We start from the raw sequence: 26,170 nt of genomic DNA, 5'->3' as shown, positions 1-26,170 counted from the left end.
CAGAAGAACCTGCTTGGTAATGCCACACTGTCACGTATTTCTAAAGAAATGGGTTACGAAATTTACTTTTTAGAGCGCATACATGGCAGTTGAATGCAAGCCTCACCAGGGAGCTGGTGGGGTATGGAAGATTTTTCTTAATTTTAGATATATCCCCATAATAACAATTCTATACTCCAGTATTCTAGGCTATCCAAGCAGTATGGAATGGACATCTACCTAAAGAAAGAGTTCCTCCAGTACACGGGATCTGTGAAGGAACGAGGTGTACTTTACCTTCTGACATCGTTGCCTCAGGTATAATAAAATGTCAATGCTGAAAAAGAAATAGATGAGTTCTGCTTCACAAAAGTGGAGCAGAATCAAAGAGAATTTTACCCATAATGTCCATGGCATTGCAGTGTTTCTTCTGTTTGAACCATTGTGCTGAACAACGCAGATAGGTCTGCAAGTACCTGAATGTAAAATAATTTACTACTTTATTTATGCTTGGCCAATCTGCTGGTGAAATGCTTAAAACCGTTTGAAAGAAAAGCCTGCAAACTGTCAACATCAGCATTTTTCTGTGGCATTTAGATGACGGTGTGTGTATGTGTACTATGGTTGTGACATGTTGAAACCACCAAACTTTGCGATGAAGAAATTGAGTTACAGTGGGTGATGAGAAGGATCTAGATCGCCACTTGATTTTGTAATGAATTTCGGTATCATTACATGAATAGCTTGTTTGCCATTTGTTGTAGGAAGTTACTGAGCCTCTGCAGCAATAATAATTATAATGGTCATGATAGAGCAGCCCAGAAACAGTGGTTAGTCCTGCGCTTTTGTAATAATATGAATAAGTTCCTTCTATCAAAGGGAAACCTGAAATGAAATAATTTCACGCAGGCAGGGAAGAGGGACCAGATATCGGCTCTGAGGGGCCAGATATCGGCTCTTCTGGGATCGGCTGGAGTTTTGCAGCTGATTCCAATGGAACAAGAATTGAACCCAGAGGAGCGCAGGAACCAGGGACCGATCTTGTGCTGCCTTAGCTCTGCGTGTGAGTCCTGAGATCACACCAGACATGCACATACTGTATTATAATATTATCAGCTTGTAGAAGAAAAGGAGGAAGTCAGACCATTAGAACGATCCAGGGTCATACAGGACAACTCTGTGACACTATATAATGTGCAGTAAGCAACCCTGTTTTTTAGGATCAGCAAAGAAAAGGGGTGATCGTGGCTTCGGACAGTAACTTTTCCATGGCTGTTGCCTACCACGCCTCAGAGCTCCGTATTCCAGTGTTTGTCATCATGTCAACCAGCACGTCCCCGGCCAGAGTGAAAATGTGCCGTGAGTATGGTGCCATGGTTATATCCTACGGCACTACAGCGAAGGATTCCCAGATGCACGCAAGAAGGTTGGCGCAGGAGAACGGTTACCTCTACCTCGAAGAGTAAGTGGAAAGTCAAGCTGGTTAGAAAGGTTAGATTAGGTACTTGCACAGCTCTGCAAAAACAGTTTCATTAAAATCTGATCACAGGTCATCAAAACGTTCCCATTAACTGGAATATGGACAGTGGCATACTCCCAGGCACAAACCATGCATCTTTCTATAGCAGTCGGGGCTGGAAAACCAAATGGAACACTCTTCCCTCAAATTAGACAAACTTCCTGATTAGGAATTACATGGGCTAGTGCGATAACGGATATATGTTAACTCTTTACGAACCCTGTCAGAAAGCATTAAGGCTGGCATTCGTTTTTGGTGTCTCTGTTTGGAGTAAGGTGGGTAAAAGGTAACCTTTAATGCAAAGGGTCAGAGGCGTAGTGTGGAGCAAGAACAGGTTAATGCTGTAAAATTTTCACCTGTGTATTGTGGGTGACAAAACTGTGATTTTGTCTTGAGAAAGATGATTAAGAGGCGACCTCACACATATATTTGAAGTAGCTAAGGGTGAGTATAAATTTAAGTCTGAACAATTTGAGGTCATTGAACAAGCTGGATCTAATAAAAACATGCTTAGAATAAGATAAGACAGGCAAAAATGTTTAGAACTGATGCATTTTCTATTTTTGTTTTACTTTTCTCTGTACAGTCTCTTCTGCCTTTCCCTTCCCCCCCATGCCTTTTCTTTTTCCTTAACATTTTTCAAGTAAGATTTCCAAAAGCGCAGAGGGGTGAATCGTTAGCATGGGGTAGCCAGCGGTCCCTCTGATGCACTGAGCTGGAATGTTATTGTGCCTCCCCATCGCTGCCTCTGTGCAGGCTTTATCTACCACCGTGTTTGTACGGCACCTACTGCAGTGAGTGCCCGTTCCCCTTTGCCTCCCAGGCACTACTGCATTAAACATAGCAATAATGAGTAGCGTTGCTTGGAAAGAGGATCCCAGAATGAGCAGAATGAAGTCCTCACTTCTTTCCTGGTTGGTTTATAGGGAAGGCAATTTTTAAAACTCTCCTTTTCAACTGCACATTAGGTCTGCAAGCAACCCACAGGGCTGGTTGGTGTCCCCGTGTGTCACCATGGGCACAACCTTGTCCCAGACTGAGACTTGCAAAGAAACCCAAGGGAATGAGGTGCCCTAGATCCCATTGAATTTTAAACCCATTTAGGCTCTTTTTGGAAATCACAGCTTTCCATAACTCTGTGATTTCCAGGTTTCTGTCAGCCATTTTTCGGTCGATGTGCTCACTCCCTAAGCTGTCTTGCATCAGCTATCATGTTTGCACATAAGAACTAAATTATTGTATTGTAATTGCATGTTTAATCTTCCCCTCCTCCCCAGATAATTATTTATGTTGCATAAGGTAGGTAGTCTCCAGGTTCACGAAGCTCCAGGGACAACGCACGTGAAGGACCTCAGCATCTCTCTTTGAGGAACTGTGTGTAACGTTACCATTAATAATAGCCAAGCGCTCTGATTTATTTCAGGTTTCATGTTACGAGCAGCAGGTATTTCAGATTACAAGAAACAGAGTTATTCAGTCTGTTACTATGCTTAATTAAAACCACTCAGATGCAATTTTTCACACTCTGGAGGAAAATAAAATAGAAAAAATCTGAAATGTTATTTTATTTCAGATTAATTCTAGCTTGTGCAAAAACCCTAGCATTTTGGTCTGTAGATCTTCTCAACAAGCAATTCATTCTCTTCTTCCTGAAGTAGATGTTATGTGACTGTCCTTGGGTTTTACCTGCACGGGTAGTGCCCTGTAGTTGGGTGTGTCAGTGTCAGGTCTACCCATGTCTTGAGTGCAATTAAAATACTCTGTTATGAAAATGATTGTGCAAGAGTTCAGTTAAAGGCAGGAAACTTTTTATCCAACTGCAACTTCCTGTGAAATTCCAGGAAGGAAATGTAATTTTTCAAGTTGGAATTGAATCATTAAATCTACCTAATTGCTAGGTAACATGGGACTTTTAATAACCATAGATGTTCAGGACCTCATTTCAAATGCAATGCAAATATTGCCAATAAGCGACACAGCACCTCCGCGGTGATGTGAGAAAGACTGATTCGTGAATCAGAGAGGTGAGAGTGCTACAGACTGAATTATGCACCTTCCTGCCTTGACAGTCCAGTTTTTTCTTGTGTAACTCCTTATCCTAATACTGATCAGACCTGATCCTCGTTTGTAATCCTGTTAGTCTGTCACTCTAGAAAGGACAGCCGATAGCTCTTGAGCCCTTTATTTGGAGAAGAGGGAACAGAGCCTGCTAGCTGCCGCGTCAAAATTTCATTGGGAAGCTGAAGCTTGACAGCCCATCTTTGATTGCTGATATATGGCATGTTTCAGAAGGCGAATGGCCAAATTTCTAGCTCTGACTCAAAAACACTTAGTTAAATCTACAGTCTTTAGATTTATCCTTTCCCTTGATTTTTCCTTCAATGGCATATGATACTGAAAGAGACATGTTTGATCTCACAAAGCAAAAATAATCAGTCCCAGTGCAAATAAAATAACCCATTTTATTATAAAAAGCTGAAGGCTGATCAGTGAACTGGTGTTCTAACTCGATGTTAGCAAGGAAAACATGATTATCTGAAACATTAGATCAAGCTGCTAATAAGTCTCCATGCCCCGAGCAGTCTCCTTCAGACAGAATTTTCAGCTGGTAGAGAAGTTTTACTCATAAATTGAATACCCCAGGTCCTCATTCATTTTTGCAAGTCCCCATGGTTTGCCATGTAACCATGGCAGGGGTAACTCCGCAAACTCAGTTCTGAATCTTACTTGCGAATAAGGCTCGAGAAGAGTTGTTCAGGAAGCCAGTGCTATATTCTGTCACATGTAAGAAGGAGGAGGGAGCTCCTTCAGTATCTTGATAAAGACGAAAAATTCAAGGGTTCAGTTACTCATCCCACTATGATTTCTTGCCTTTTGTCTTTAGCTGTGCTATAGGAGTGAAAATTCATTCATCCCGTCCTTTCTTGTGTAGTTCTGTAGACTCTTACCCTGAGGAATTTGCTGTGTTTTGCTCTGTATGTGAGGTAACTTCTCAAGAGGGCCTTGGTCTCCACCTTGCAGGTGTTCTGCGCTCCTGTGCTGAGCCTCTCTGTACATGTCTAAAGGTAATAAAAGCGTTGCTTCCTCGTACCCAAACATCCTGGGTCAAGTAAATCAATTTAAGTCATTGGATCTATAATTCCATTTGCTTAGCTGTTTGCCAGAAAGAGCAGAACACACCGGCATACAGAGGTCTCTCTTTCATAATTTTTTTTTTGTTTCTATATAATTCTACGTTTACATCACTGCTAACTTTTAAATAAAATGCAAACAGCTTTTAGAAATAGATCCAAGTCAACCACGTGACGGGACAGTGGACTTTTCTTCAGTGTTTTGACTCTGTCCCTATTCTGCTCATTAGATTACCTTTGCCTGAAAGTGTTTTACCAGTGAGTATCTTGGCGTGACTAAACGCTTCTCTTGCTCTTCCAGAGTCTTCCAGAGTAATGTGGAGGTATCAGATATTGGCCCTGGAATGTGGAAGGACTTAACTGTAGCAATTGGTTTGGTATTTGTGAGGTTGAACGGGGTGCTTAAATTTCATGAAAATTCCCATTTACCACAAACACTAAATTCCACTTATAACTAAAGAGAAGGAGATTTCCTTTTGAGGCTTTGCTTTTAGTTTGGACCGCAACATTTAAAATTCAGGAAACTGAAGGAAGTGATGGCAATGGAAACATGACTTCTGTCTCACCAGCTCTGTAAACATCTGACACTGGTAAGAGCAGAGATAAGCGCTCTTCAGCCTGAAGGGTATTTGAAGGGTTTGTCAGTGGCACAGGTTTTCTCCCCGTAGGTAATGGTCCGTCTGATGGCAGTATCCTGGTGTATCGCCTCCTCCCCTCGTTGTGCTGGTGATTTATTCTCACATATGGTTTTTTTCTGCTGAATGATGTCTTTAAAGTAGTAGGTTGCACTATGATTGCGTTGACAACTGTGAACTCTGCTGAGCTGTGCCCTTCCTTCCCGCAGGGAGGATAGTGCTGCCTACCTGTCGGGCCTGGGGACCGTGGGGCTGGAGGTGTACGAGCAGGTGCCAAAGCTGGACGCAGTGATTTTCCCCGCAGGGGGCCACTCTGGCTTGCTGGCGGGGTCGGCTGCTGCACTCAAACACCTCAACCCACATATTTCTGTAATTGTAAGTTTCCATTCACCCGTCAAGCCCTGTGTTTTGTCAGGTTTCGCCGCAGCTATTTTCAAAAGGCACTGGTATCTAGTGATAACACTGTGCTGGTATCTAGTGGTACGCTGGTGGAGATTGGATATGCTGGGAACAGGGACTATCTGATCCCATGGGCTTCACCAAGAAGAAGAGCCTCTGAGAGCCTGGGAAGCCCCCTGTCCCATGGCTGCTTGGCCAGATTTAAGAAAAAATGTGGGAAGACTTTTCCAAAGCAAATGAAATCCACTTCTGTGTTTTGAAACAATTTCTTACAGGAAAAGTTTCCCCCTAAATAAGCCACAGGATAAGTTTATTGATAGCACAGTTATTAAGCAATTTGAAATTAATTGTTAACTTGAAGAGGAAACTTTGTGGAGCGTTTTTTGGTGTCCACTTTGGTGGTGACTTCTGCTGTCGCTTTTTTATTGATGCAGTTATAACCCTTGTGTTCCCCAGGGGGTTGAATCTGAAAGTTTCCCTGTATTGCAACAATCCTTAAAGGCTGGCCACCCCACTGAAGACCAGGCTTGCAGCAATCATCACTTCTATGGAGGTAAGAAAATGGATTGTTCTTTTGGAGGTAAAATAAAGGTTGTATTTGATTTCTCCAGCCATATTATTTTCTCATTAGTTCAGTTGAAAAATATTCTAAAGCAAACCTCTGAAGAGTCAGAATTTAATTCAAGCTGTAAGAGCAACTTCTGCCACATTGTACCCCCGCCCTGGGGTGCAATACTATTGCCAGTGCACGGGAAGCGTTCAGGTGAATGGTTAGAAATATGAGAGTATTTATCTGACCGTTGTGCTCACAAGCAGCATCTTAACCAGTGAAGCCAACAGGAAAGCTCTTGTGTGAAAGACTAATTTGTGAAAAGGCAGGAAAATACAGCGTTTAAATATTTAGACTCACGAAACTGTTCTCGGAGCAACAGTGTTTATAAATGATACAGTTGTTTCCATATCATTTGCTCAAAAAAACCCTCAGCTGTTAAGCAATTTAAGAATATCCTGTTTACCTGACGTTCAAAGGTCTGGAAGCTTTGGGTGAAAGCTGAGTTCTACGAACAAACAATTTCTTAACTCTCTCGGTAGGCTCTGCCTGTCTGCTCTGCTTTGCTAACTGTACTGTTGTAGCTAACAAACCCGGTGCCATGCTGAGTTCTCCTCTCCCTCAAGCTTCACTGAACAGGGAAAAGCACCGGGCTGCAGGGTCACTCTCACAGTGCAGCTGTGCCAGTGAAGAATCCTCATTTTCTTAAAGGGGTCCAAAATGGTAAAATCTTCCTGCGTGATTTGGTCTTTCATTACCAAATGCATTTTTGGTAAATGCAAAACCAAGCAACTCGTATAACAGCAGTGTGCTGCTCTCGTTAAGGGCATAAACCAGACAGGGCTCTAAAAAATGTTGAACTTGTCTAAAGCAGCCAGCTTTGTATTTTTGTCTTTTGAAATCTGCAGATGTGAGCGGACTTTGCTTTGGCAGCAATTCTTTGCAGCTGACTGGGAAACTTGTGGATAAAGTTGTTGCTATGAGGTAGGTGAAGAAAAACAGTGAAACGAATAATACTGTGTGAAAACTGTTGTATATGAAGAACGTGGTGTGGCACCAGGGTGTGGTGGTTCTTCCCGTGCCGTGGGGAGAGCAGGTTGGCGGAGGTCGCCGTCGTGCGCACACTGTGAGACCGGGGGGGTGCTGGCGTGCCTTTCCTTCCAAGGGGGCACTGAAGACACTGAACCCAACCCCACACTTCATAGGATCATAGAATAGCTCAAGTTGGAAGAGACCTATGAAGGATCATTGTGTCCCACTCCCTGCTCCTCGCAGAACTACCTAAAACTAAATTGTATGACTCAGAGCGGTGTCCAGACTGGCCCCTTTGGCCAAAATCTCACCTGCTGCTAGTACCCGGTCACGTTCTGGGTGGAAAACTTGTCCTTGTTGTGTTCTGCAACACTCGAAGGCAGCCTTTGATGAAACTCTTCTAAATCTTCACAGAGGGGCCAAGCTGGCGGAATATACTTACCGCTAGGATTTATGAGCGCAATGGTTGTGGTAAAAAAATGCCACCCTGTCTTCAGTCTGTAACAAGGCTGAGATGTACATCCCCCCCCCAGCAGCACAGCTTCCTGTAACACCACCTTGGGGTCGGATATACCTGGGAGGGTGGAAGGGATCCAGTTATACATAAATGTATGGTCTTCTGCTTTTGATAGCTCTTTTGTTCTGTTTTGACACAACTCTCTTGCCTTCAGGGAGGAGGACATCCTCGTTTCGATGCTGAGATTGCTGGAGTATGAACGAGCCACGGTTGATGCAGAAGGGGCCATTGGATTTGCAGCGTTGGTTGCAGGGAATCTGCCCGAGCTGAAGGGTAAAAGGTACGGCAGCTATCGCGAATGGGGAGCTGCGGCAAAAGCATGGGGTCGAGTGCCTTGGCCCCAGGAAACAGAGAGAAGCTACTTGTTTTTTGAGGGACGAGGTGGTTCCTGCCCCTGAACTGGCAACAGGCTTGTCTGTGGCATCTACCTCGGGCTGAAGAGACCACCCACAGGTCACAAGACAGTACTGAACAAGGCGAATGTCAGCCTGGAGACCTGCCAAATCTTGTCATTTTCCTGTATTCTCAAATGGCTGGGGGAAAGGCGGGCACTCACAGCTCCAAAATCTGCCAGGAGAGCACCCTGCTCTTGTCAGCCTGTTGCCTTCTCTCATTCCGCTTGTGGAAATCAGCCCTGTCTGCGGTGGGGCAGGAGCTAGGCTGTCTTCTGCAGGCGCTCGGGGGCACCTGCCTCCTGGCCCGAGAACGCCTGTCCAGAGAGTCAATGGGATTACCCTGTGCTTAGCGTTAAACGTGTGGGTAAGTGCCTTCTTGCACCTGGGCTTGAGCACTCAGTACTTAAGCAGATTGAGCCTTGGCTCAGGACACAGTCCAGAATGTATTTAGACGTACATGCACTGAAGACGAAATAAAATTTCCCACGCACAGACAGCATTGTGAGCTAAAATGCTGCTGAGGCAGCTCTTCAGGACAGGCTGGCAGAGCACACACAGAGCAGCAACACGTTTCAATTCAGTACAGCTAAAATAAAAGGGAAAATGCAAAAGTTTTGTTTTAAAGAGGTCAGGTTTGACTCTGCAGACAGATATCATCATGGGCCAACCATGTGGCGCTTCACTCGCTCTTCAAACATTTCTGCATTCATTTTGCAGGGTTGAGATGGATTTAATTAGTGGTTACAGAAAGACTTGAACATATACTTTGTCTAGCCATTAAACGGTTGAGACTCGGAACTTGCAAGGAAAAATGTCACATTTTTAAAATTTGGAATAGACCTAGACTTCCCCAGTTAATTATCTTGAACAAAACTAAAATCTCCAGGAAATGCAAGATGAAAACAAAGCTTCAGACCAACTGATGCAGCCAGCTTCTAGGCTCCCACTGCCCGCCCACAATTGATACTGAGGGCCAAGAGCCCCCCGACGTGTAATACCTATTTATCGAAGGGCAGTCCTAGCAGATCTTAAGCTGATATTGAATACAGTGTCTGTGATTTATGGTTCCTCTGCACAGACAAGTGCTAATCAAAAACCCTATTTTTCTCTCCATTTTCAGAGTGGCGGTCGTCATATGCAGTGGAAACTTGGAATTACATTTGCTGCAACAGTGCATAGCTCGCGCCCTGACCCTCGATAACAGGGTGTGCAGATTTTCCCTTGTGCTTTCTGACTGTCCAGGAGACGTTTCAAAGCTACTGGAGATTTTGGCTCGGGAAGAAGCAAGGTAAATCAGACTAATAGTAGGGAAATAAAATCACAGAATAGCACAAAGATTCTTAAAGATTTGGAGTTGTTTCCAAATGTTCTCTAATTAATCAAAGGGTCTTTTCTCGTTATATTTCAGAAAACCTTTTTTTCCTTCTTTTTTTCTCCAATGTGAAAGCACTTTTGCAGCGTAGAATAGGTGTCTAATACAGAAAGCAGCAAAGCTAGTTACTGTTCAAACACAGTAACAATTTTACAATGATAAAGGATTGTTGCGACCTCTAATTTATCCCTTATTTGACCTAGAGTTTTGGATATCAAACAAGAACGCATGTTTGTGACATCCGAGCTCTTCGCTGTCAAGGTAAGATGAGATGCAGTTTCAGTTTCTCCAGCAATACTGACCTCCCCTAGTTTATTCTCTGTTCCTATATCTCTATATGACTGTGTTGATGAAATCCAATAGCGCGTGCACAGTGATTCGGGGAGCAGTGTGACAGGTTATTTCTGTGCGTTACAGAGCACCTTGCCTCACCAAACACTCAGCAGGCATGTGAACGATACAGGGCCTGTTTTACCTGCTGGTTGTGACACCGTGGGCGAAATACTCCAGCTGTCACTATTGCAAACCTTCCTTACGTGCGTGGTGGTGTGCTGGAGGTGGTGAGCAAGCTGCAGCATCAGTCCAGAACTTGAAGAACCAGCTGTGTAGGCTGGCTGTAATTATCCGAGATCAGTTTGCCTTAAAGCAATGTGGAGAACACCCTTACTCATAAGGAATCCTCAATTTTAACTAGGACCTCGGTTCTGTACCTTATCCACAAAGAGCGCAGAGCAGAATCGTTATTCTTTTGTTCAGTATTTGATAGAGTAGCAGTGAGGAGGTGTTATCAGTTAACGGCATATCTTAAAGGGATCGTTTGTCTCCTGGCGTATCTCTTATTTCAACTGGTTTGGGCAAAGGCGTGGTTCCACCAGTTTCATGCCACTGGCTGTCCAAGTCCAACCTGACTTAGTTTGTGAAATCACAGGTGGAAGTCAAATTAGGGATCTTTGCTAAACAGGCTCTTAACTGGAATTCAGTAATGCTATTGAATAAGCAAGTTCTTCGATTTTGGCATTTAAATCTAATTTCCCACCTGGATGCGAAAACCGGCTCAGTATTTTCACTTGCGGATATAAAGAATAGGTTAGATTAAAGACGACTGTAGCAAAGGACTGCAAAGAAGTTCACGAACGCCTTTCAGTGTTCATCATATGCTCATTCATATGTTCATGAACGTGTTCAACAGATAACATCAAAGGACGTCATCAGTTTTCTCAAGCACCTAGGACTGTACGTAGTTCCGCAGTGTGCCGTAACGATAGGCCAGCTCGCTGCTGCGGGTAGGTAATGCGACACTGCATGGGGTAGAGGAACCCCTCTGAATCAGTGACTACCTTAGCTCTGAAAAGCCTTTTTACTGAAGGCTAGCTTCGACAAACCCTGTAACTCTTCTGAAGTTTTCAGTGTGGTCTTTATGAAGTAAGGCTTGTAGTTTTTATTAATGCTACTGAGTAAATTAAACAAAATGCATACGCTTAGTTTTTGATTGAGAACGTTAGAACAATTTTCCATTGCTTTTAAACCTCTCCCAATGAGCCAGTTTTATCAGAATTGGTAGTAAAGACAGTCCCTGAATAAAAAAGTGCCGATGCTGTTGTCTGCGCTTTAAGCGCAATGTATTTTCACTGACTGTCCGCTCTGAGAATCTGACAGTGTTGTACTCTGAGAGGCTTGAAGGGAGGAATTTGCATCCCTGAGTAATTTAATTGGATGTTGGATTTGCATGATAGCTTTTAATCAGTCGGGGAGAGGCTATCGGATAATTAGATGTGAAGTACAAAGCAGCGATCCAGATTTATAGGCCTCAGTGACTTTGGAGGCAGCTCTGTCTGGTGACACGTAGTGAATCGGGAAGCTTTGCTCTGCATATTAAAACAAGCGTTATCAAAAAGGGAAAAATATTGAATTTATCTTTAAGAATCTAAATGAATTTGCCCTAACCAGATATAGAACCTTGTATATATTTTCATAGTAAAGCTAATACACGTGAGGGAGGCTTTGCTTTTTTCTTGCTTGTAAGAGCCGAAGCCCTGTGTCAGCAAAGCATTTCAAGCATTTGCTACAAAGCAGACCTGCAAAGAACTTTCTATCATTTTCGTGAGTGCAAATCACAGCACATTAAATTAAGCATGCACTTAAAACTGGATCAAGAATCAAAATTTTCATGTGTTGAGCTGGTGGTAATAGTAAGAAAGGCATTACAGCTATACCCCCTCCACTCTAATACATACTTGCGACTGTGGGGGTAGATGAAGTGTTAAGACAGAAGAGAGCAGTAAGTGGAGTGGCTGGTTTGAAACACTAAGTCCTGTCAGGATTGTTGTCTCAGTATTTAATTATCCTTTTAGAGTTACCTCTTCATTTCCAAAGGAGAGAAACCAGGCTTCTAGTCACTGCTTATCAGGAAGACAGTGCATTTTGGTTTTTCTTCCTTCTGGTGAAATGCCTTGCTGGGTTAGCGTTTATTCACCTGGTGCACGCTTGGAACAGTCCATGGGAAGATCCTTGATAGTCTGATTTCATGGAGTAGTAAGGACTTTCTAAAATGAATCATTATGTTCAAACTATACTTTTGGAAAGAACACCTTTTGGAACATTTTACTGACAAAAACAAGAGATTTTTTTAATGGAGTAAAAAAGGTTTATGGCTACATCAGATTCAGCTGATTCTTAATGAAGCGCCTTGTGCGTTGCGATCGGCTGGTCACGTTCTTTGAAACAACATGGGAGTGTCTTTTGGATACTGCCTGCTCATACCTCCAGCTCAGATCCTCCTTCCTTGCGGTTCGTACCGGATTTCTGTCTTGCAGAGGACTTCACCCTGCTTCACGCTTACCCGAGCAGTCAGGAAATGGCTTCCAAAGTCCCAGAATTGAAATAGCTAACTCTTAGCAAATGACACAAATAACCAGTCTGGTAGGCTTCATATTTTACAGCTATTGAAGCAGGTTCGGTGACCAGGAGTATCTAGACAGAAATAAAGATCAGAGCTAAGAAAAAAAAATCCAGCATCGCCAGCTACCTGGATACAGAGATCTGAAGGATGACCCAGCTCGTGGGAGGAAGCTACAGCTTGCTTCTGGGAACTTTCCCTCTTCTTTATCAGTAACATTCCTCAGATTCAATGTGGGACAATATACTGCTTAAACTTCTTCTGTCTGTAAACCTCATTTAAATCCCTTTAATTCCATATTATTATTGACTCGAAGAAGTCAATGAGAGCAAAGTCAATAAGCCACTTAATAAGGTAGGAACTACCTTTCCTACGAAGCCATGCAGGGCTCTGCCATAGATCAGCAGCTTGCCTCCTTAACAGGTGTCTCATATTTAGATTCAGACAACTCAGCGGAAAACAAAAGTCTTTGAGCTCGTCAAGTTTCTAGAAAAGCCTTCTCCTCACCACCGAAACTGCAGCATAATCAGACTGGCAGGTACAGGAGGGTCCTGGAGCAGAGCAGCGAAGGCCTGCGAGGTCTCGAGGTGCTCCAGCAGCTTTGCAGAGAAGCAGCTGCGGTGCCTTTTCCCTCTGACCTCGGTCCTGTTTGGCGTTACGGGGTTGTCTGGTCTGTTCACTTCAAACCTCTCAGAAGCTTAGCTCTGCTGTGGTTTTAAATAACTCAGAGGAGGCCAGTTATAAAAAGAACATCCATCACATTACTTTTCCCTCTGACTGTGCAGCAAAATAGTAATTCATCAATCAAGTGTCACTTTTTCTCTACGATAACATTTTCACACCGCCCCAGCTGTGCTGGGTTTCCTGGCTCATTTTGTGTGGCGTAATACCTGTTTTTGCCATACAGTTTATTCACCTCAGGCCAGAACTCATTAAATGATTTTAGTCCGCTCGGGTTAATTTGAGTAAATTCCTCTGGGGCAAGTTGCATTTTGTAAAGGGCTGGAGGAACACGTTTTGGATTAGAGTCCCCAGTTGTCAACATATTCCATGTTCCTGTCTGTGAAGAGAACACAGAAGAGCATAGGGCTGTCCAGCTATGAGAAGGATGCTATAATTTCTAAAGTATTTCCTGCACGACCCTGAGCGAGGCACTGTTCCCATGCTTCAGTTCCCCATCTGCAAAACAGAGACACTTGGAGGGGGAAGCTCAACAATACATTTCTTCTGAGGCCCTGCAAAAGAATTCACTCGTTTTCTTTAATGGCATTCCGCTGCAGAGTAACGCGGTACGGCATAGCCTGCCCCAGTCGTAGGAACAAGAACATGACTCTGGGGAGGCTGAGAGTAGGCCTGTTGGATTATCATCTCATTTATGTAATGCAGAGGTAACTGGTTCGTCCTCATGCTCACCGACCTGAATGCAGGAATATGCCAAAAGATAAGGGCTCAGGTGGCACAAACGAGTGACAGCTGTGACAACTGTAATGCTCTTTCTCAAGCGTTGCACTGCACCGACCTTGGGGGATGTCTGGCAGGTGATCCCCAAACCATGAACTGAAGTGCTGTTGGCAAATAATCTATAACGTGCAGTAACCTGCGCTGGGCGTTTACTGAATAATTCAGAAAATTGCCCAATTGTTGATTTTTTTCAAACAAAAATGAAAAGCCTTGCTTTGTTTATAGAACTGAAACCGGTATATATAAACGAAGTTTTCTTTCCTAACTCCAGTGATTTTAAAGCAAACCAACCTACACCGTTGCTGACCAAGGTGTATCATGAATATTAAGTTATGTGAATCGTCCGAGACCAACAGCATAGAAGAAGGTGGCGAATATTGTTTCTAGGATTAAAGAAGTGGGATACAAAGGTTCAACAGATGAGCCAGGGACAGAAGGAATTGCGCTAGCTGGTTACGATCTATCTTTACATGGAGCCTGGGAAAGCACAAAAGACTGAAATCTTTTGCTTGAGCAATGCTACTGACGTTCCCTCTGCTCTCTAGCACTGGCTCGGCATGTCCACCCAATATCTTTATTTGCACACACAACCTACAGCTCTCAGGTGTCAGGGAGTTGAGAGGCACACCAAATTTATTTTTAATACTGAGGAAAATACGATCTAAAAGGCGAAGTGCCCACATACGAGATTGCAATTAAAGGGGAGCAGAGATGCCCGCCCTGTCGCCCAAATTATTCAGCACAGAACTGCTGCAAATTTCCTCCTTTTGTGAAGTTTTGAACATTCCTCTCCTTGAAATGGAATTAATTTCTATGAATGTTTTAATTTATGCGTCTGTATTTTGGTGGTGCACAGAGTAATAAATTGTGATCGATATCTTCCTTTATCTCTTTTTTGGCCTTTGTCCTGCTCCCTCAATTATTTCTAGTTATTAAATAACACCTACGAGACATCAGTATTCAGTGAAGATCGTTCTATCTTCCAGTACTTGTAGGTCTGCTATAAAAAAACCCAACAGACTAACTAAACCCTTAGGCTGGAATCAATCTTTAGACTACCCGCTGCAGAGGGCGGAACTATAAATGCAGTAAAAGATCTGTCTGGCCAGTTATTTTAAGTGTCTTATGGGGGGCAGATAAATTTTTATTATTATTTTTTTTAATCCAGCAAGGATATAATAAGCAGGAGAAAAATAAATAAAATACACTCATTTTTTGTTGTTGTTGTTGTTGGGTTTCGTGGGGTTTTTTGATACACGGAAAAGAAAGGTCTGCTGTGCAAACATGGTCCTGCAGTCAACGAGAGCTCTGCTGGGTCAAAAAGCCTATGTCTAGTACTGAGGGCTTATGGGTTTGAAACAAACTTGAAGTTTTCTCTAGTTGTCGTGGGTTCTCTTGTCTGGAGTGTAAGCAACATCAGGCAATAGGTTTTGTCATTTCTTCTTAAATAAGACCAATCTGGAGCAGTCAGTTCGTCAGTAGGTACGCAGCCTCCCATAGCTGGTAGTACCTAGGTGACTGTTCATCCTAGATAAATATAACCCTCATATGCCTCCCCACGAATATGAGGGTTGCCCTGTTGGACACTCATATAAATCGTGCTTCCCAGGAGAAGCGAATGCGAGAGAGGAGTTTCTGCGAAGGTAAAACTGCGGTGTTAAATGGGCTTAATCTGAGCAGGAAAGCAAATTTTTGCCTTCCTTGCTGTTCAAACCTGTAGCTGCTCTAAAGTGTAGTGTGATTCTTGTTGGCTCCTGCTGTGCACAAATGTTCTCTCGTCCTCTATTTGACAAGTGTGAAAATCAGGTAAACTTCTGGAACTGTTTGTCATTGCTGCTGTTATGACTTTTATAATACACTACAGCACATTAACGGCCATACCACGTGTGGGATGCTGTGCATGCACAGAACAAAAAGGCAGTATTTATGCAAGCTGTTTACAAGCTCTCTGGCTCCAATCTATCCAAGTGTGTCTGGCTTCGGTCATTAGCAGGAAGAAAAGGGCAGAGAGGAGGAGGATACTTAGCTCTATAAATCAAAATGCTTTCCCATGCTTGCTCCCAGGGCAGAGCAACTGCTTGCTGCCAGATACTCACAGCTGAACCTGGCAAGTCCAGACTGGTTCCAAGCAGAGCAATTGATTTGCTCAGGACAAAATAGGCACGATCGCTGTGGAAGGGGGAAAAGTTTGGGTTTTTTAATTACAGGCTCAGTGAGAGATGAGCATGTGCTCTTGAAGGTACAACCGCAGAGCTTTAGGGGTTTTATGAGAGCCGTGGAATGGATAAATGGGTATGTGGTACTTCGGTGCCTAGATATCCTCTAGATACTTTTCCTAATCTTTGTGTTCTCTCCTCTTCCCTCATTATTAACTGTCTCCTTTGACTGTCCTTCTCTTGAGACTAAATCCCACTTTTTTCAGAGGAGAAAGAAATTCGCATTTAATTTGCATTCCAAAGATCCAAGCAAGAATAGAACTATGTTCAGGATAAGAGGCAAAGAATTACGGAAACAGATCAGATACGTGGCTTATTTCATGATGGATATTTGAGAAGCTATAGCCAGTTTTTTAATTAAGTGAGCTCATGGCTGTTTAGAATAACCTGGAGTTAGTGTTTTATCTTCTTAGTCAACGGTTTTGCTAAAAGTTTATAGTAATTTTAAGCTTATTCCTAGAAACACAAATTCACAAAGTTCTTGTTTAGAAACATCCTTATAAACATATTTGAGTAGAGACAATTTTATTTTTGCCTTGTGGCTTCTGTAAAGGATGCAGCTCTGATAGGAACATCTTACGGGGCATCCATCTCTAGTAGTCCACCGTAAGGTTACCATGACCAGTTTATCGTCTATTCTCTGTTACAATAAACTCTCTGTTGTTGCACCGTGACTCGTCTTGGATCCTTTCCTCGCTAGATTTCCGTGTTTCTGTGAGGTCTTTATCACGTAGCACTTTCGTCATCAGTGATAATTCCGGCAGGGTCAGCGGTGGTGAAGTTAGTAATCTAAAACGGTGAAGTATAATTTTCCTCCTGCACCTTTGCATTGGTGCCTCTACCTTCAGTAGTGCCCAGCTTTTCAAATGATGCAGCAGAAAGGTGAGTGTGTAGAAAAGAGGGATTTTAAAAGAATTTTAAAAAACAAAAAAGACATTGAAATTACTGTCTTCAGCAGCTGTGTGACAGGATAGTCAATAATACTTGTGGAGGCAAGTGAAGAATAAAAAGAAAACTATCAAGATTAGCTTTGTCTGGGTTTGGTTTGATTTAGCAGCAGAACAACCATAACTGAAAACTAGAAGTGAATCAGTGGGCAAACAAAAAAAAATCAGAGTAAAACAAGAAGGTCTGTGAGTAGATGAAACCAGGCAGAACAGTGCTGAGATGATAAAGGACCGGGGTATTACCCCATGAGAGAGAAGAGGAGGAGAATATAAAAAGCTTGAAGGATGGAACAAATGCTGCCCAGAAACACGGGAGATGGGGTGAGGTAAGAGTCAGAGATGGGAGAGGTGGCGGCGGCACTGTATCCGTACCCCAGGGAATGGGAAAGAGAAGCTGCTGACGGATGGCAACAGCAGATGGGTACTTGCCCAGGAGCCAGCAGAGGATCGGTCTGTTCTTCAAGCTTTGAAGGCAATAAAAAGTAGGACTGCTGGAAGAGTCTTACGACCTCGCAGAAGGCTGGAAGAGCCCCAGCTGCCTGCAGTGTCAGTGTTCTTACCTGCTTAGACAGGGGATGCGAGGTCCGGGGTTTTTACATTGAACTGATCCTTTAGCTTTTATGAGCATATTTTAGGATTTCATTGGAAATGCCTTTGTCTGAGATTGCTGCCGTGCCTTAAGGAATGTTCCTAATTCATTTCCCAGGTCACCTGCACTGTGGAGACCAGAGACAAGATCCACACAGCCCAGCTGAGGAACGCGCTCCTGGAACGCTACCCCACAGCCGCCTGGACCGAGCGGTGATGGGCACAGCACAAGGGAAAGGGCCGAGGTCCTCTGACAAGTATTTTACAGAGCCCTGATCTTGAGGCATTCAGAACAAATATTATCTTGCAAAGCTGAAGAGTTAGTGAATAGTTTGGGATATTTATTTCCTGCTCAAAATGTAGTGAATGTCCTTGGGAATAAAGTTAAACTCAAAACTTTAGCTTAGCTAAGGGAAACTCCTAGTTTCTGCTGGTGTTGGAATTCAATAATTCTTTATCAGCTGGCTGCCTGGTTTTTGGCTAGTGTGTAGCATCCAATGGCGTTCAATAAAAAACAGGGAGAAGGCATTCTTTACATCCGAATGTAGACGTCTCAAAGGTCTTTTGATTTTTGCCCCTGCTTAAAGTAACGCAGCTCCTTCTGCTGGATTTCGCCGTACTACTAGTGTAGAAATTTTCCATTTCCAAGTCAGAAGCAGTTCTCCATTTACTGAATCTGCTTCAGGAGATAGATACATGTGTGTGGGTGTGGGTCTGAGCACACATCTGTTCTGATCTTTGCTATCACGTGAGGAAAAGTTATGCTACTAAAATGCAATTTAAACAAAAGCAAAAAAAAAAAAACAACCCTTGGAAGATAAAAGCCAATATTGTATTAATTTCTTTTTTTTCCCAAAGGAAAAATGATCCTATTTATAAAGTGAAGTTCCAAAAAGATATTGCAGCAATAAAAAAAACCTAATATATTCTGAATATAATTAGACCTTATGTGCGGAACACACATGTAATTCATCCGTCTGCTTTTGGGGACTCAGTATAAGAAGTAGCATATAACATGGCTTGTGTTTCCTTATAAAAAGGGGTCTCTCCACCCATGTGAATTTTGTAATTAGCATGCCTCTGATCATCTTAGTCTGCCCAAAACAGACTCTATCCATCTCACCTGACAGATTAAGTACATTGTTAAGAGCGAAATATATTTAAAGACTACATGTTAATAGCCAAAGGCAGTGCCGGGAGAAGAGGAAGCCTAAGTCTTTGGCACATGGCTAATGCAATTAACAAAGAACATGTTGACCTAAATACCATTTCCATCGCTACGGGCAGAGACCAGCTAATAAGGTTACAGAGTGGGATGGCAAGAAACGTCAGAGAAATTCAGGCCCGCTTCCGAGTGGGCGCACAACAGTCGCCTTTCTGCTTGGGCAAAATTCAATTTAAGGCCGGCTGCAACAGAGCCAATATATGCGATTCCACTTGGTTAAATTTAACGAGGGTTGATCCAAATTTTGGGTATAGGTATTTTAGTGAGAAGTCTTAATCCTGCCTCTAGCATATCAAGTGGATAATTAAGTATGTAAAATAAATATGAAGTATTTAGCAGTGCCCTAGCAGAGCCCAGCTGAAAATCCAGGAAGGTCAGAGTGAGCGTCTCCATGGGCTGCGTGGGATCAAAGCATTGCAGTTCCCACGTGTGGAGCTGGGCGAGCTGGTGCTAGGTGGCCATGAAAACCAACTTCTATAGCTTTTCAGGGAGAAAGATGCTGCAAGCCCATAGGGACGCTCCTCTGTTGTCCGATTACAATTTATAATTTAAGCTTCCATCTTTAGTCCTCCCCTGAAGTTAGGAAAGGGCTTGCTGGTACATTTCCTCTCCTGGTTCTTCAGTGGGAAGCTTTGGTCTCTGAAGGACAAGCAAGAAGCCGCATGTAGAAGAGAGGATGCCCTGGAGCAGGCAAAAGTTCCCTCTGCGCTCTCTTAACTGTAGTCCATCTGCAGGCTAGGAAGGGCGTCATCCTGAGAGTTAGAGCAACCTAAACAGAGGCTCCCTATGGACTAAAAAGAAGGAACTGTATATGCAATCCTAGGCAGATCTCATCTGTATTGTACCTACTAGTTACGGCTATCCAGCTCTATCTGTAACTTAACACGTGCCTGCAAGGTGGGGTGAAGAAGGCAGCATTCTGGCTGTCTCTGCAGTATTTTTGTCTGGGAAATAATGTGTTTGTTCCGTCTTATTGTGGCTCATGAAGGAGCAGGAGTAGGGGGAGACTCTCACAAACAGTGGACAAACAATAGAAGTTCACTGATGTGGTTGGTTTTTGGAAGGACCATGTTGGTTTGCACATGGAACTAAAAGTTATTGATGCCCCAGTGGTTGGTTTCTTTCCCTTCTTGCCATCCGGACTGATGGGTACGGGGCTAGGCCTCCAGAACATGTCCTGTAAATCACAGCCCTTCTTCGTGGTTGGAAAGGTTTAAGAAATCTGTACAGAAACACGCGATTCGGACTACGTACTGCGTACGTGCCTCTGCCGTTGAAACAAGCGATGAAGCACATCATCAAAGAGCAGATTTGGGGATGTAAAACCACTATAAGCGGGGGTCTGATTATCCTCTCATTTCTTTTGGCAAAACTCGCAGGAAATTTTGAGGATGTCTCCGGTATCTACGTGAGAAAAAAAAAAAAAAGGGACTTAATAACCAATGTTCTCAGTAGCGGCCAACAGCTTCTGCTGTCCGAGTCCTTGCTTTATTGTCCTGCATTATCCTGGGTTTCGGTTTTTTAGAAGCTCAGAGCATTAACAACTTCTTTTCTAACCAGTGACAACTGCCTTTAGCAAGTCTTCAAGAAACTGGGGGAAGAGAAGTAGCAGAGAGCGCAACCAAAAATCAATGCACTCAAAATCCCTGCATGATTTTGAAAATGGGAGGAAGGGGGAGAAAAAGATAAAAAAGGAAAATGCTGTCTAGAAGTTACTTAAATTATCAACCATGATATATGTGGTTTGGTTTCATTTTTGTTGTACTAAGTATAAATATAAATTGTAAATCACTCTTCAGTGGTAAACACTTTACATGTGAATATAACGATACCAGAGTTGATTTCTATTCTATATTGCTTTTACGCAAGTCCATTGGCTCTCAAGCTATGATGGAGTTAAAAAAAATTGAAAATTAAACATTGAAATGACTGTGTGCAACTAGAAAGAATACCGAAATATCTGTGCTGCTGACTTGTTTGCATTATGAAATAGAATAGGACTATGGCATTTCAAAGATCTAAGAATGTGTTTTTAAATGTTTCATTTAAAGAAGTATTTTTACAGAGAGTGTTTTCATGCACCTTGGAAAAAAAAAACTTTAACGATTATGTAAAAATTTGACAAATTGTTAAATCAGCATCGTTAAACCCAAGCTTGGCATTGATTTGAAAAATAATGAAGATGATGTTGTGCCACCTCAGCAGTGAAAGATCTGTCGTTCTCTCGTACGGTGTTGATAGCAGCCTTGCATTAAAAATTCAGAATTAATTTTATTTTTTCCTTTCTCTGTCATTGACATCGACACAAAATCCACGTCGTTCGTGCACGGGGAGCTCTGGGCTGCCGGGGAGGTGAGCCCAGGTGGGCAGGACTGCTGCTCTTGCCCTGTGGAGTGGGCTGGGAGACTGCCAGGCTGCTCAGCAGCACGGCTGCGTGAGCATCTCTCCTTTCCGGCTTGGAAAGAGATTCTGTTTCGCGTACCGGGCCAGGTGCAAATCCCACCTTGCTGGTACCTGGCTGTGTTCCTGGGCAACGTGTGGAGTCTGGGTGCAGAGGGGTCCTGGGCTGGGCTCGTGTGGGTGAATTAAGGCCATGATATCTGGTGAATCGGATCTCAGAGGTACTTGTCACAAATATTGTGAACTTTGGTATCCGGTCCTTCAATTTCAGGGTGGAGCAGACTCCACCAGGTAAAACGCATGTTGTCGTCTCCAGTGGAAGAGGATGCTTTGACGCAGGTAATTCCACTAAAGCTAAGCTTCTCGGCTTTGGGAGCAGCCCTGTGAACGCAGGGTTTGGCAGGGACACAGCACGACTTCTTCCGAGGACTGATGCAAACCAGGCATATCTCTAATGGAAACAAAACCTCTTCCCACATTGATTCCTTAATTTCTTCAGCCAGGTCCTGTTAACTCTGGATTAACACCTAAAGCTCTGCCAGTACGTGTTTACGTAGCATCAGGGGAAGTTCATCTCCCCATGCGGGTGGCGTGTCCGCGCAAGAAGCGCCTTGCCATCTAGCCCACTACTTCTGGAAGACTTAGAAACGCCTGTGCCTCCTGCAGCGGCGCGAACAGCACTTGCAAATGCAGGAAGTGCATTAGACATGCTATATCAAACTTTTGCTAGATCCAGACCTTGGCATGTGGTTTAGGGATCAAAAAAAGCAAACTGCAAGACCCTGGGGTTGGGCTGTAATTCCTGCCGGTCATTTATTTGATAGCCTTGATTCTCCCATCGCCACCTTTGCTGTTTAACTGTAAGCAGTTTGCCACATATAGAACATTGAAGTTCGCAGAGTTTCTTTCTGCTACAAACCTTTGCTTTCACGTGTTCCCAGCTTTTTGCTGTTTCCCAGTGGAGGAGGAATCCTGTTGAATGTCATCCCTCCTGAGCTGATGAATTTCACATTGTTCAAAATCACCTTGTTTATTTTAATTAAAGCTGCAGCAAAAATTAGTGGCTGTGATTAGGGACCCTTTTAAAAAGAAACAAAAACCACATCTTGAATTAACTCAGCAGTGATCCTACATAACACCACCACACAACCTGCCTCCGTGAAGGAAGGAAGAGCTGGGCAAGGCCTTAAGGGGCAGAGCCAGATCAGCCACACCTGAGTGCGGCCACAGAAAGGATATGAGGGGCTTGCCCTGGCGGTGAGGGGTTTCAGCTGTGCTGTTGGAAAGCTCTGCGGGACGCAGGTACTTTTACTTGCCTTTTTTTTGGTCCTGTTTTGTTTCTGTTTTTTTACCTGTGAGCTTTTTAATCTTCAGTGCTTCTGAAATTTGTGGAAAAAGATGTCGTTTGCGTGTGGTTTGACTTTTGATAAGAAGTCCAGAGCATCTTTAGGAGGAGATTTTTAACTTGCGTTGTTTCTGAACTTGGTAAATTTGTCTCCCTGTGCACCTAATAGGTTTGGCTTTGAGAGAACAGTCTTGAAGAATGCTGATGAATGATACAATGGTATTTCTTAGACCTTTCTTTGTTTCTCTCCCCTTCTTTGTATGTGCTGTGGCTACGTGCGGAGTTGCAGGGGCATCGTAAGGTGAAGCACAGCATGCGGGTTACGGCCTCTCCCCTGAAGAGCAGTAGCAAAGGAAAAGTTGAGGGGGTTGTTGTTTCTCTTGCTTTCAACAAACCATGAGGATTTCTTGAGCTGTAGGCGCAGGCCTTGCACACAGGCACCCGTCTGAACAAGCATGTTGCTGACAAGATAAACTCAATGTACAGGCTGTTGGTCGTATGCCAAAAGTCTTCATGAAGTCCTTAAGTAAGTGGAATCATTAAAATAACTTCTAGAAAAATCTCTATTTTGTATGCGGAGATCACCTGCTGGGAGGCAGAGGACTAAAAATGTGCAAGCTTGTAATTAATAAGCAAAAATGCAAAGGATTTTTTTAAAATGTGTAGCCTGGTAAATAGTGAAGGGAGACTGACGGCCTCATTAATGAGGGCTTGTATGCAACAGTACCGTAATTAAGAAATGTGAATTCATGTTACCCCCTCTTTATTCAAACATACAGTATAAATACAAAAGGAATATATAATTCAGATTCTTTTATTAATGGAAAAGCCACTGCATTAGTTCCTTTTTCCTTTGCAGAGGTCACTTGCAAATCTTCCTCTTCAAGGACACCTTAAAATCAGCGAGGTAGAAGTTGTTTTCCATAACGTGTTCCTCTAAAGTATACTTTCTTTCTGTGGAAGGCCTGCAGTTTCTGCCTGCCCCTGCCCCAGAGATCGTGCCGGAATGCCCCCAGGCAGCAGACTGTAGGACTTCAAAGACCTGTAGTGGTCAAACTTAGCGCAGGCTCTAGGCTAATGGTCAACGAGGCTATTCCCCCAGTGCTAAGTGGGCTCAGCTGCTGTTCAGGAGCCCCGCTGCCCAGCCCCAGGGCAAATTAAATGTCCCTAATGAACCAACACTCGGGTATTTCCAAAGGTTGGCCCAGTTGACTCCTCTTGCGTTTAGAAAAATTGTAGGTCGGCAAAAAAGAGAGGCAAAGTGAGACAATGTATTGTGATTCTGAGAGAGGTTTTTAATCCCTCCCTCGCAAAAATGAGCTACAGCCCTTAAGGCTTTAGAAATCGTCCCCGGAAACCGACGGGCGACATCACATCGCCTCTGTTCGGGCTCAGCAAAGTTCCGGAGCTGACGGTGCATTTCCTGACCCAGCCTCTCACCAACAGAGCTTGATTTGAGCAGTGATTTGCCAAACATGCCAATCCCGATGGCTCGCCTTACTTCAAGCAGTGCCTTACACTCACCTCCCATGTAGTATGATTTAAAGGTGAAAATGGATCTGGGCAGTTTCTTTGTGTGGTGTTCTGCAACGAAGTTACCAAGCAGTCACAGCGTAGAAGCACTGTTGGAAGTGATGGGGTTATTTGTGACTTGTATGAAATGATTTCTTTTGATCACCAATGCAGGTCAAATAAATAATAACTTCTTTTCGTATGTGCCTAGAAAAAAGAGGTGCTGCTGGCTTAAGTGTTCTTGGCGTCTCATTTACATTGTTAGCATAGAGCATACCCGGTTTTGCACATAGGCTTCCATAGCAAGGGTGTTTTTTCTTATGTTTTCAATTTGAAATGGATGGGTAAACAGTATTTGTATCTCTTCAGCTCAGTCAACAGCCTAGTTGGCAGAAATATCCTGGAAAACCTGTCTCAGTGTCAGCTCAGCTTTCTTGGTGATCTACCTTCTTACTTAGTGGTGTGTTTTAACAGAATGAGCCCTTCTCTAAGTTTCATTGGGTTTTCCTTTTGGTGGGAAGCAATATTGTTGAAACATTTTTTTCTCTAGTGAAGCACTAATGCTTGCAAGTGTTTTCTTTCAGCGGGCCGGGTGGGTTGGGTGTTAATGTGGGAGATGGTCCGACACTCAGCCTAGCCTTTGAGCCGCTCTCAGAACACAAGGATACGCCTCTGTTGCTCTCCCCTTTTGTTGTGGAAAGGGTATTTCGACAGCAGTGGGAAGAATCGCTCTGTGATGAAGAGCAATCCTTTACTGTTGCTATTAGGATAGCCTGGAGAAATGCTTATGCCTGGTGCAACCAGCGCTGTTTCCAAAGAGCGTGTTACTGGCCATGAATGAAAGTCTCTTGATGGGCTTAGTGAGTTGTTGACCTGGATTCGTGCTTCTGCGGGCTTTTTTTTTTTAAACTAATAATTTTGTAAAGAGCTATGGTATGTTTATCTTGCTGCGATGTTAGGGACACTATAAACAAATATTCAGAAATGGTATCTCAATATTATTTTGAATCTTGTCATTCTGCGGGTTTCTTCCTTTTCCTCAAGGCTATTTTGCATGAAAAGCTAGCCAGCATTGCTTACCCTGTGCTTCTCAGGTTTTGAGAAGGGGATCTCATGGGCTTCAAAAACACTAGAAAACAGGCATCCATGCTGCTCACAGCTCTGGGGTAACTCTGAAAGTAAATTACTTATTAAAACAAGTGGAAAAACTGAACTGCTGGCATGCAAGGGTAGGGAAGAGAAAGTGTTTGAAGGTAGATGAATGCAACGTAGCTGCATTTCTGAAGCTGACAAGCAATGCCCAACAACCTCTGAACAGCGAGCTGCTGAGATCTGTCAAGTGAAAATAAACCACCAACCCCAAAACACACAAAAATCCCAGAGGCTTTTACCATTGCCTCGCTGAAAAGCAGCCCTCTAAGTTGAGCCAAAGAGCAAGCTGTCAGCTTCTCAAAGCTGTGATTTATCCACGGCCATTCCAGGGCCCTCGTGGAAGGGCTGTGATGGGGAGCGGCAGGAGCGCTGTGTGCAGACTGGTGGTGGGAGGGGAAGCTCGCGTGGTAGTTCTGACTGTATTTACAGCTCTGTTGATGGGAGGGGAGTAGTGGCAAATAAGAACAGGCAAAAAAGCCTATTAAGAAGAAAAAGAAGTCTTTTAGCACCTTTTCCAAGTCTTTAACTAGCCTTGGCATTATTGTGACACCTCTTCCTCTGTACAAGCACATTATGAAAATGTTGAACCAAAGTCATTCCTTTGATCCCTTCATATTAAGTGAATGCTCATCAGGCATTCAGTTAGAATTCATCTTGAAACACAAAGTGTTCTACCTATAGATGTTTTAGTGCCACGGAGCATTTTTTTTTCCTGTTGTAGAGACAAGTCACATCAATATCTTGCCCTGTGAGGGATCTGTGGGACTTGCTCTGGAAAGCAAACTGCCCGCTGACCCTGTATGTTCCAAGGGCGAACACTGATACCGGTGTAATGATGATGCCTGTGTATTTTGTGTAGATATTTAGTTCCAGGATAAATTACAAAGAAAACAAACTAC

The 26,170-nt window shown here is 43.4% G+C and overlaps 1 protein-coding gene across 3 annotated transcripts in view; it reads left to right on the top strand.

Annotated features, from left to right (window-relative positions):
* Positions 1–21,136, top strand: part of LOC142064384 (L-threonine ammonia-lyase-like) — a 51,081-nt gene extending 29,945 nt beyond the window's left edge. For all 3 annotated transcript variants that reach the window (XM_075109292.1, XM_075109290.1, XM_075109291.1), the window contains 9 exons: positions 181–297; positions 1,200–1,441; positions 5,474–5,639; positions 6,120–6,216; positions 7,122–7,197; positions 7,917–8,042; positions 9,278–9,445; positions 9,733–9,790; positions 17,756–21,136. In XM_075109292.1, coding sequence (XP_074965393.1) covers positions 181–297; positions 1,200–1,441; positions 5,474–5,639; positions 6,120–6,216; positions 7,122–7,197; positions 7,917–8,042; positions 9,278–9,445; positions 9,733–9,790; positions 17,756–17,854 — 1,149 coding nt within the window. In that variant the 3' untranslated portion in view covers positions 17,855–21,136. The remainder of the gene's footprint in view (positions 1–180; positions 298–1,199; positions 1,442–5,473; positions 5,640–6,119; positions 6,217–7,121; positions 7,198–7,916; positions 8,043–9,277; positions 9,446–9,732; positions 9,791–17,755) is intronic.
* The last annotated feature ends 5,034 nt before the right edge of the window (positions 21,137–26,170 follow it).

Source organism: Phalacrocorax aristotelis, chromosome 14 (assembly GCF_949628215.1).
Source record: "Phalacrocorax aristotelis chromosome 14, bGulAri2.1, whole genome shotgun sequence".
Classification (NCBI taxonomy): Eukaryota; Metazoa; Chordata; class Aves; order Suliformes; family Phalacrocoracidae; genus Phalacrocorax; species Phalacrocorax aristotelis.
The sequence above is the reverse complement of the archived record's forward strand: the minus strand, read 5'-3'. Positions and strand labels throughout refer to the sequence as shown.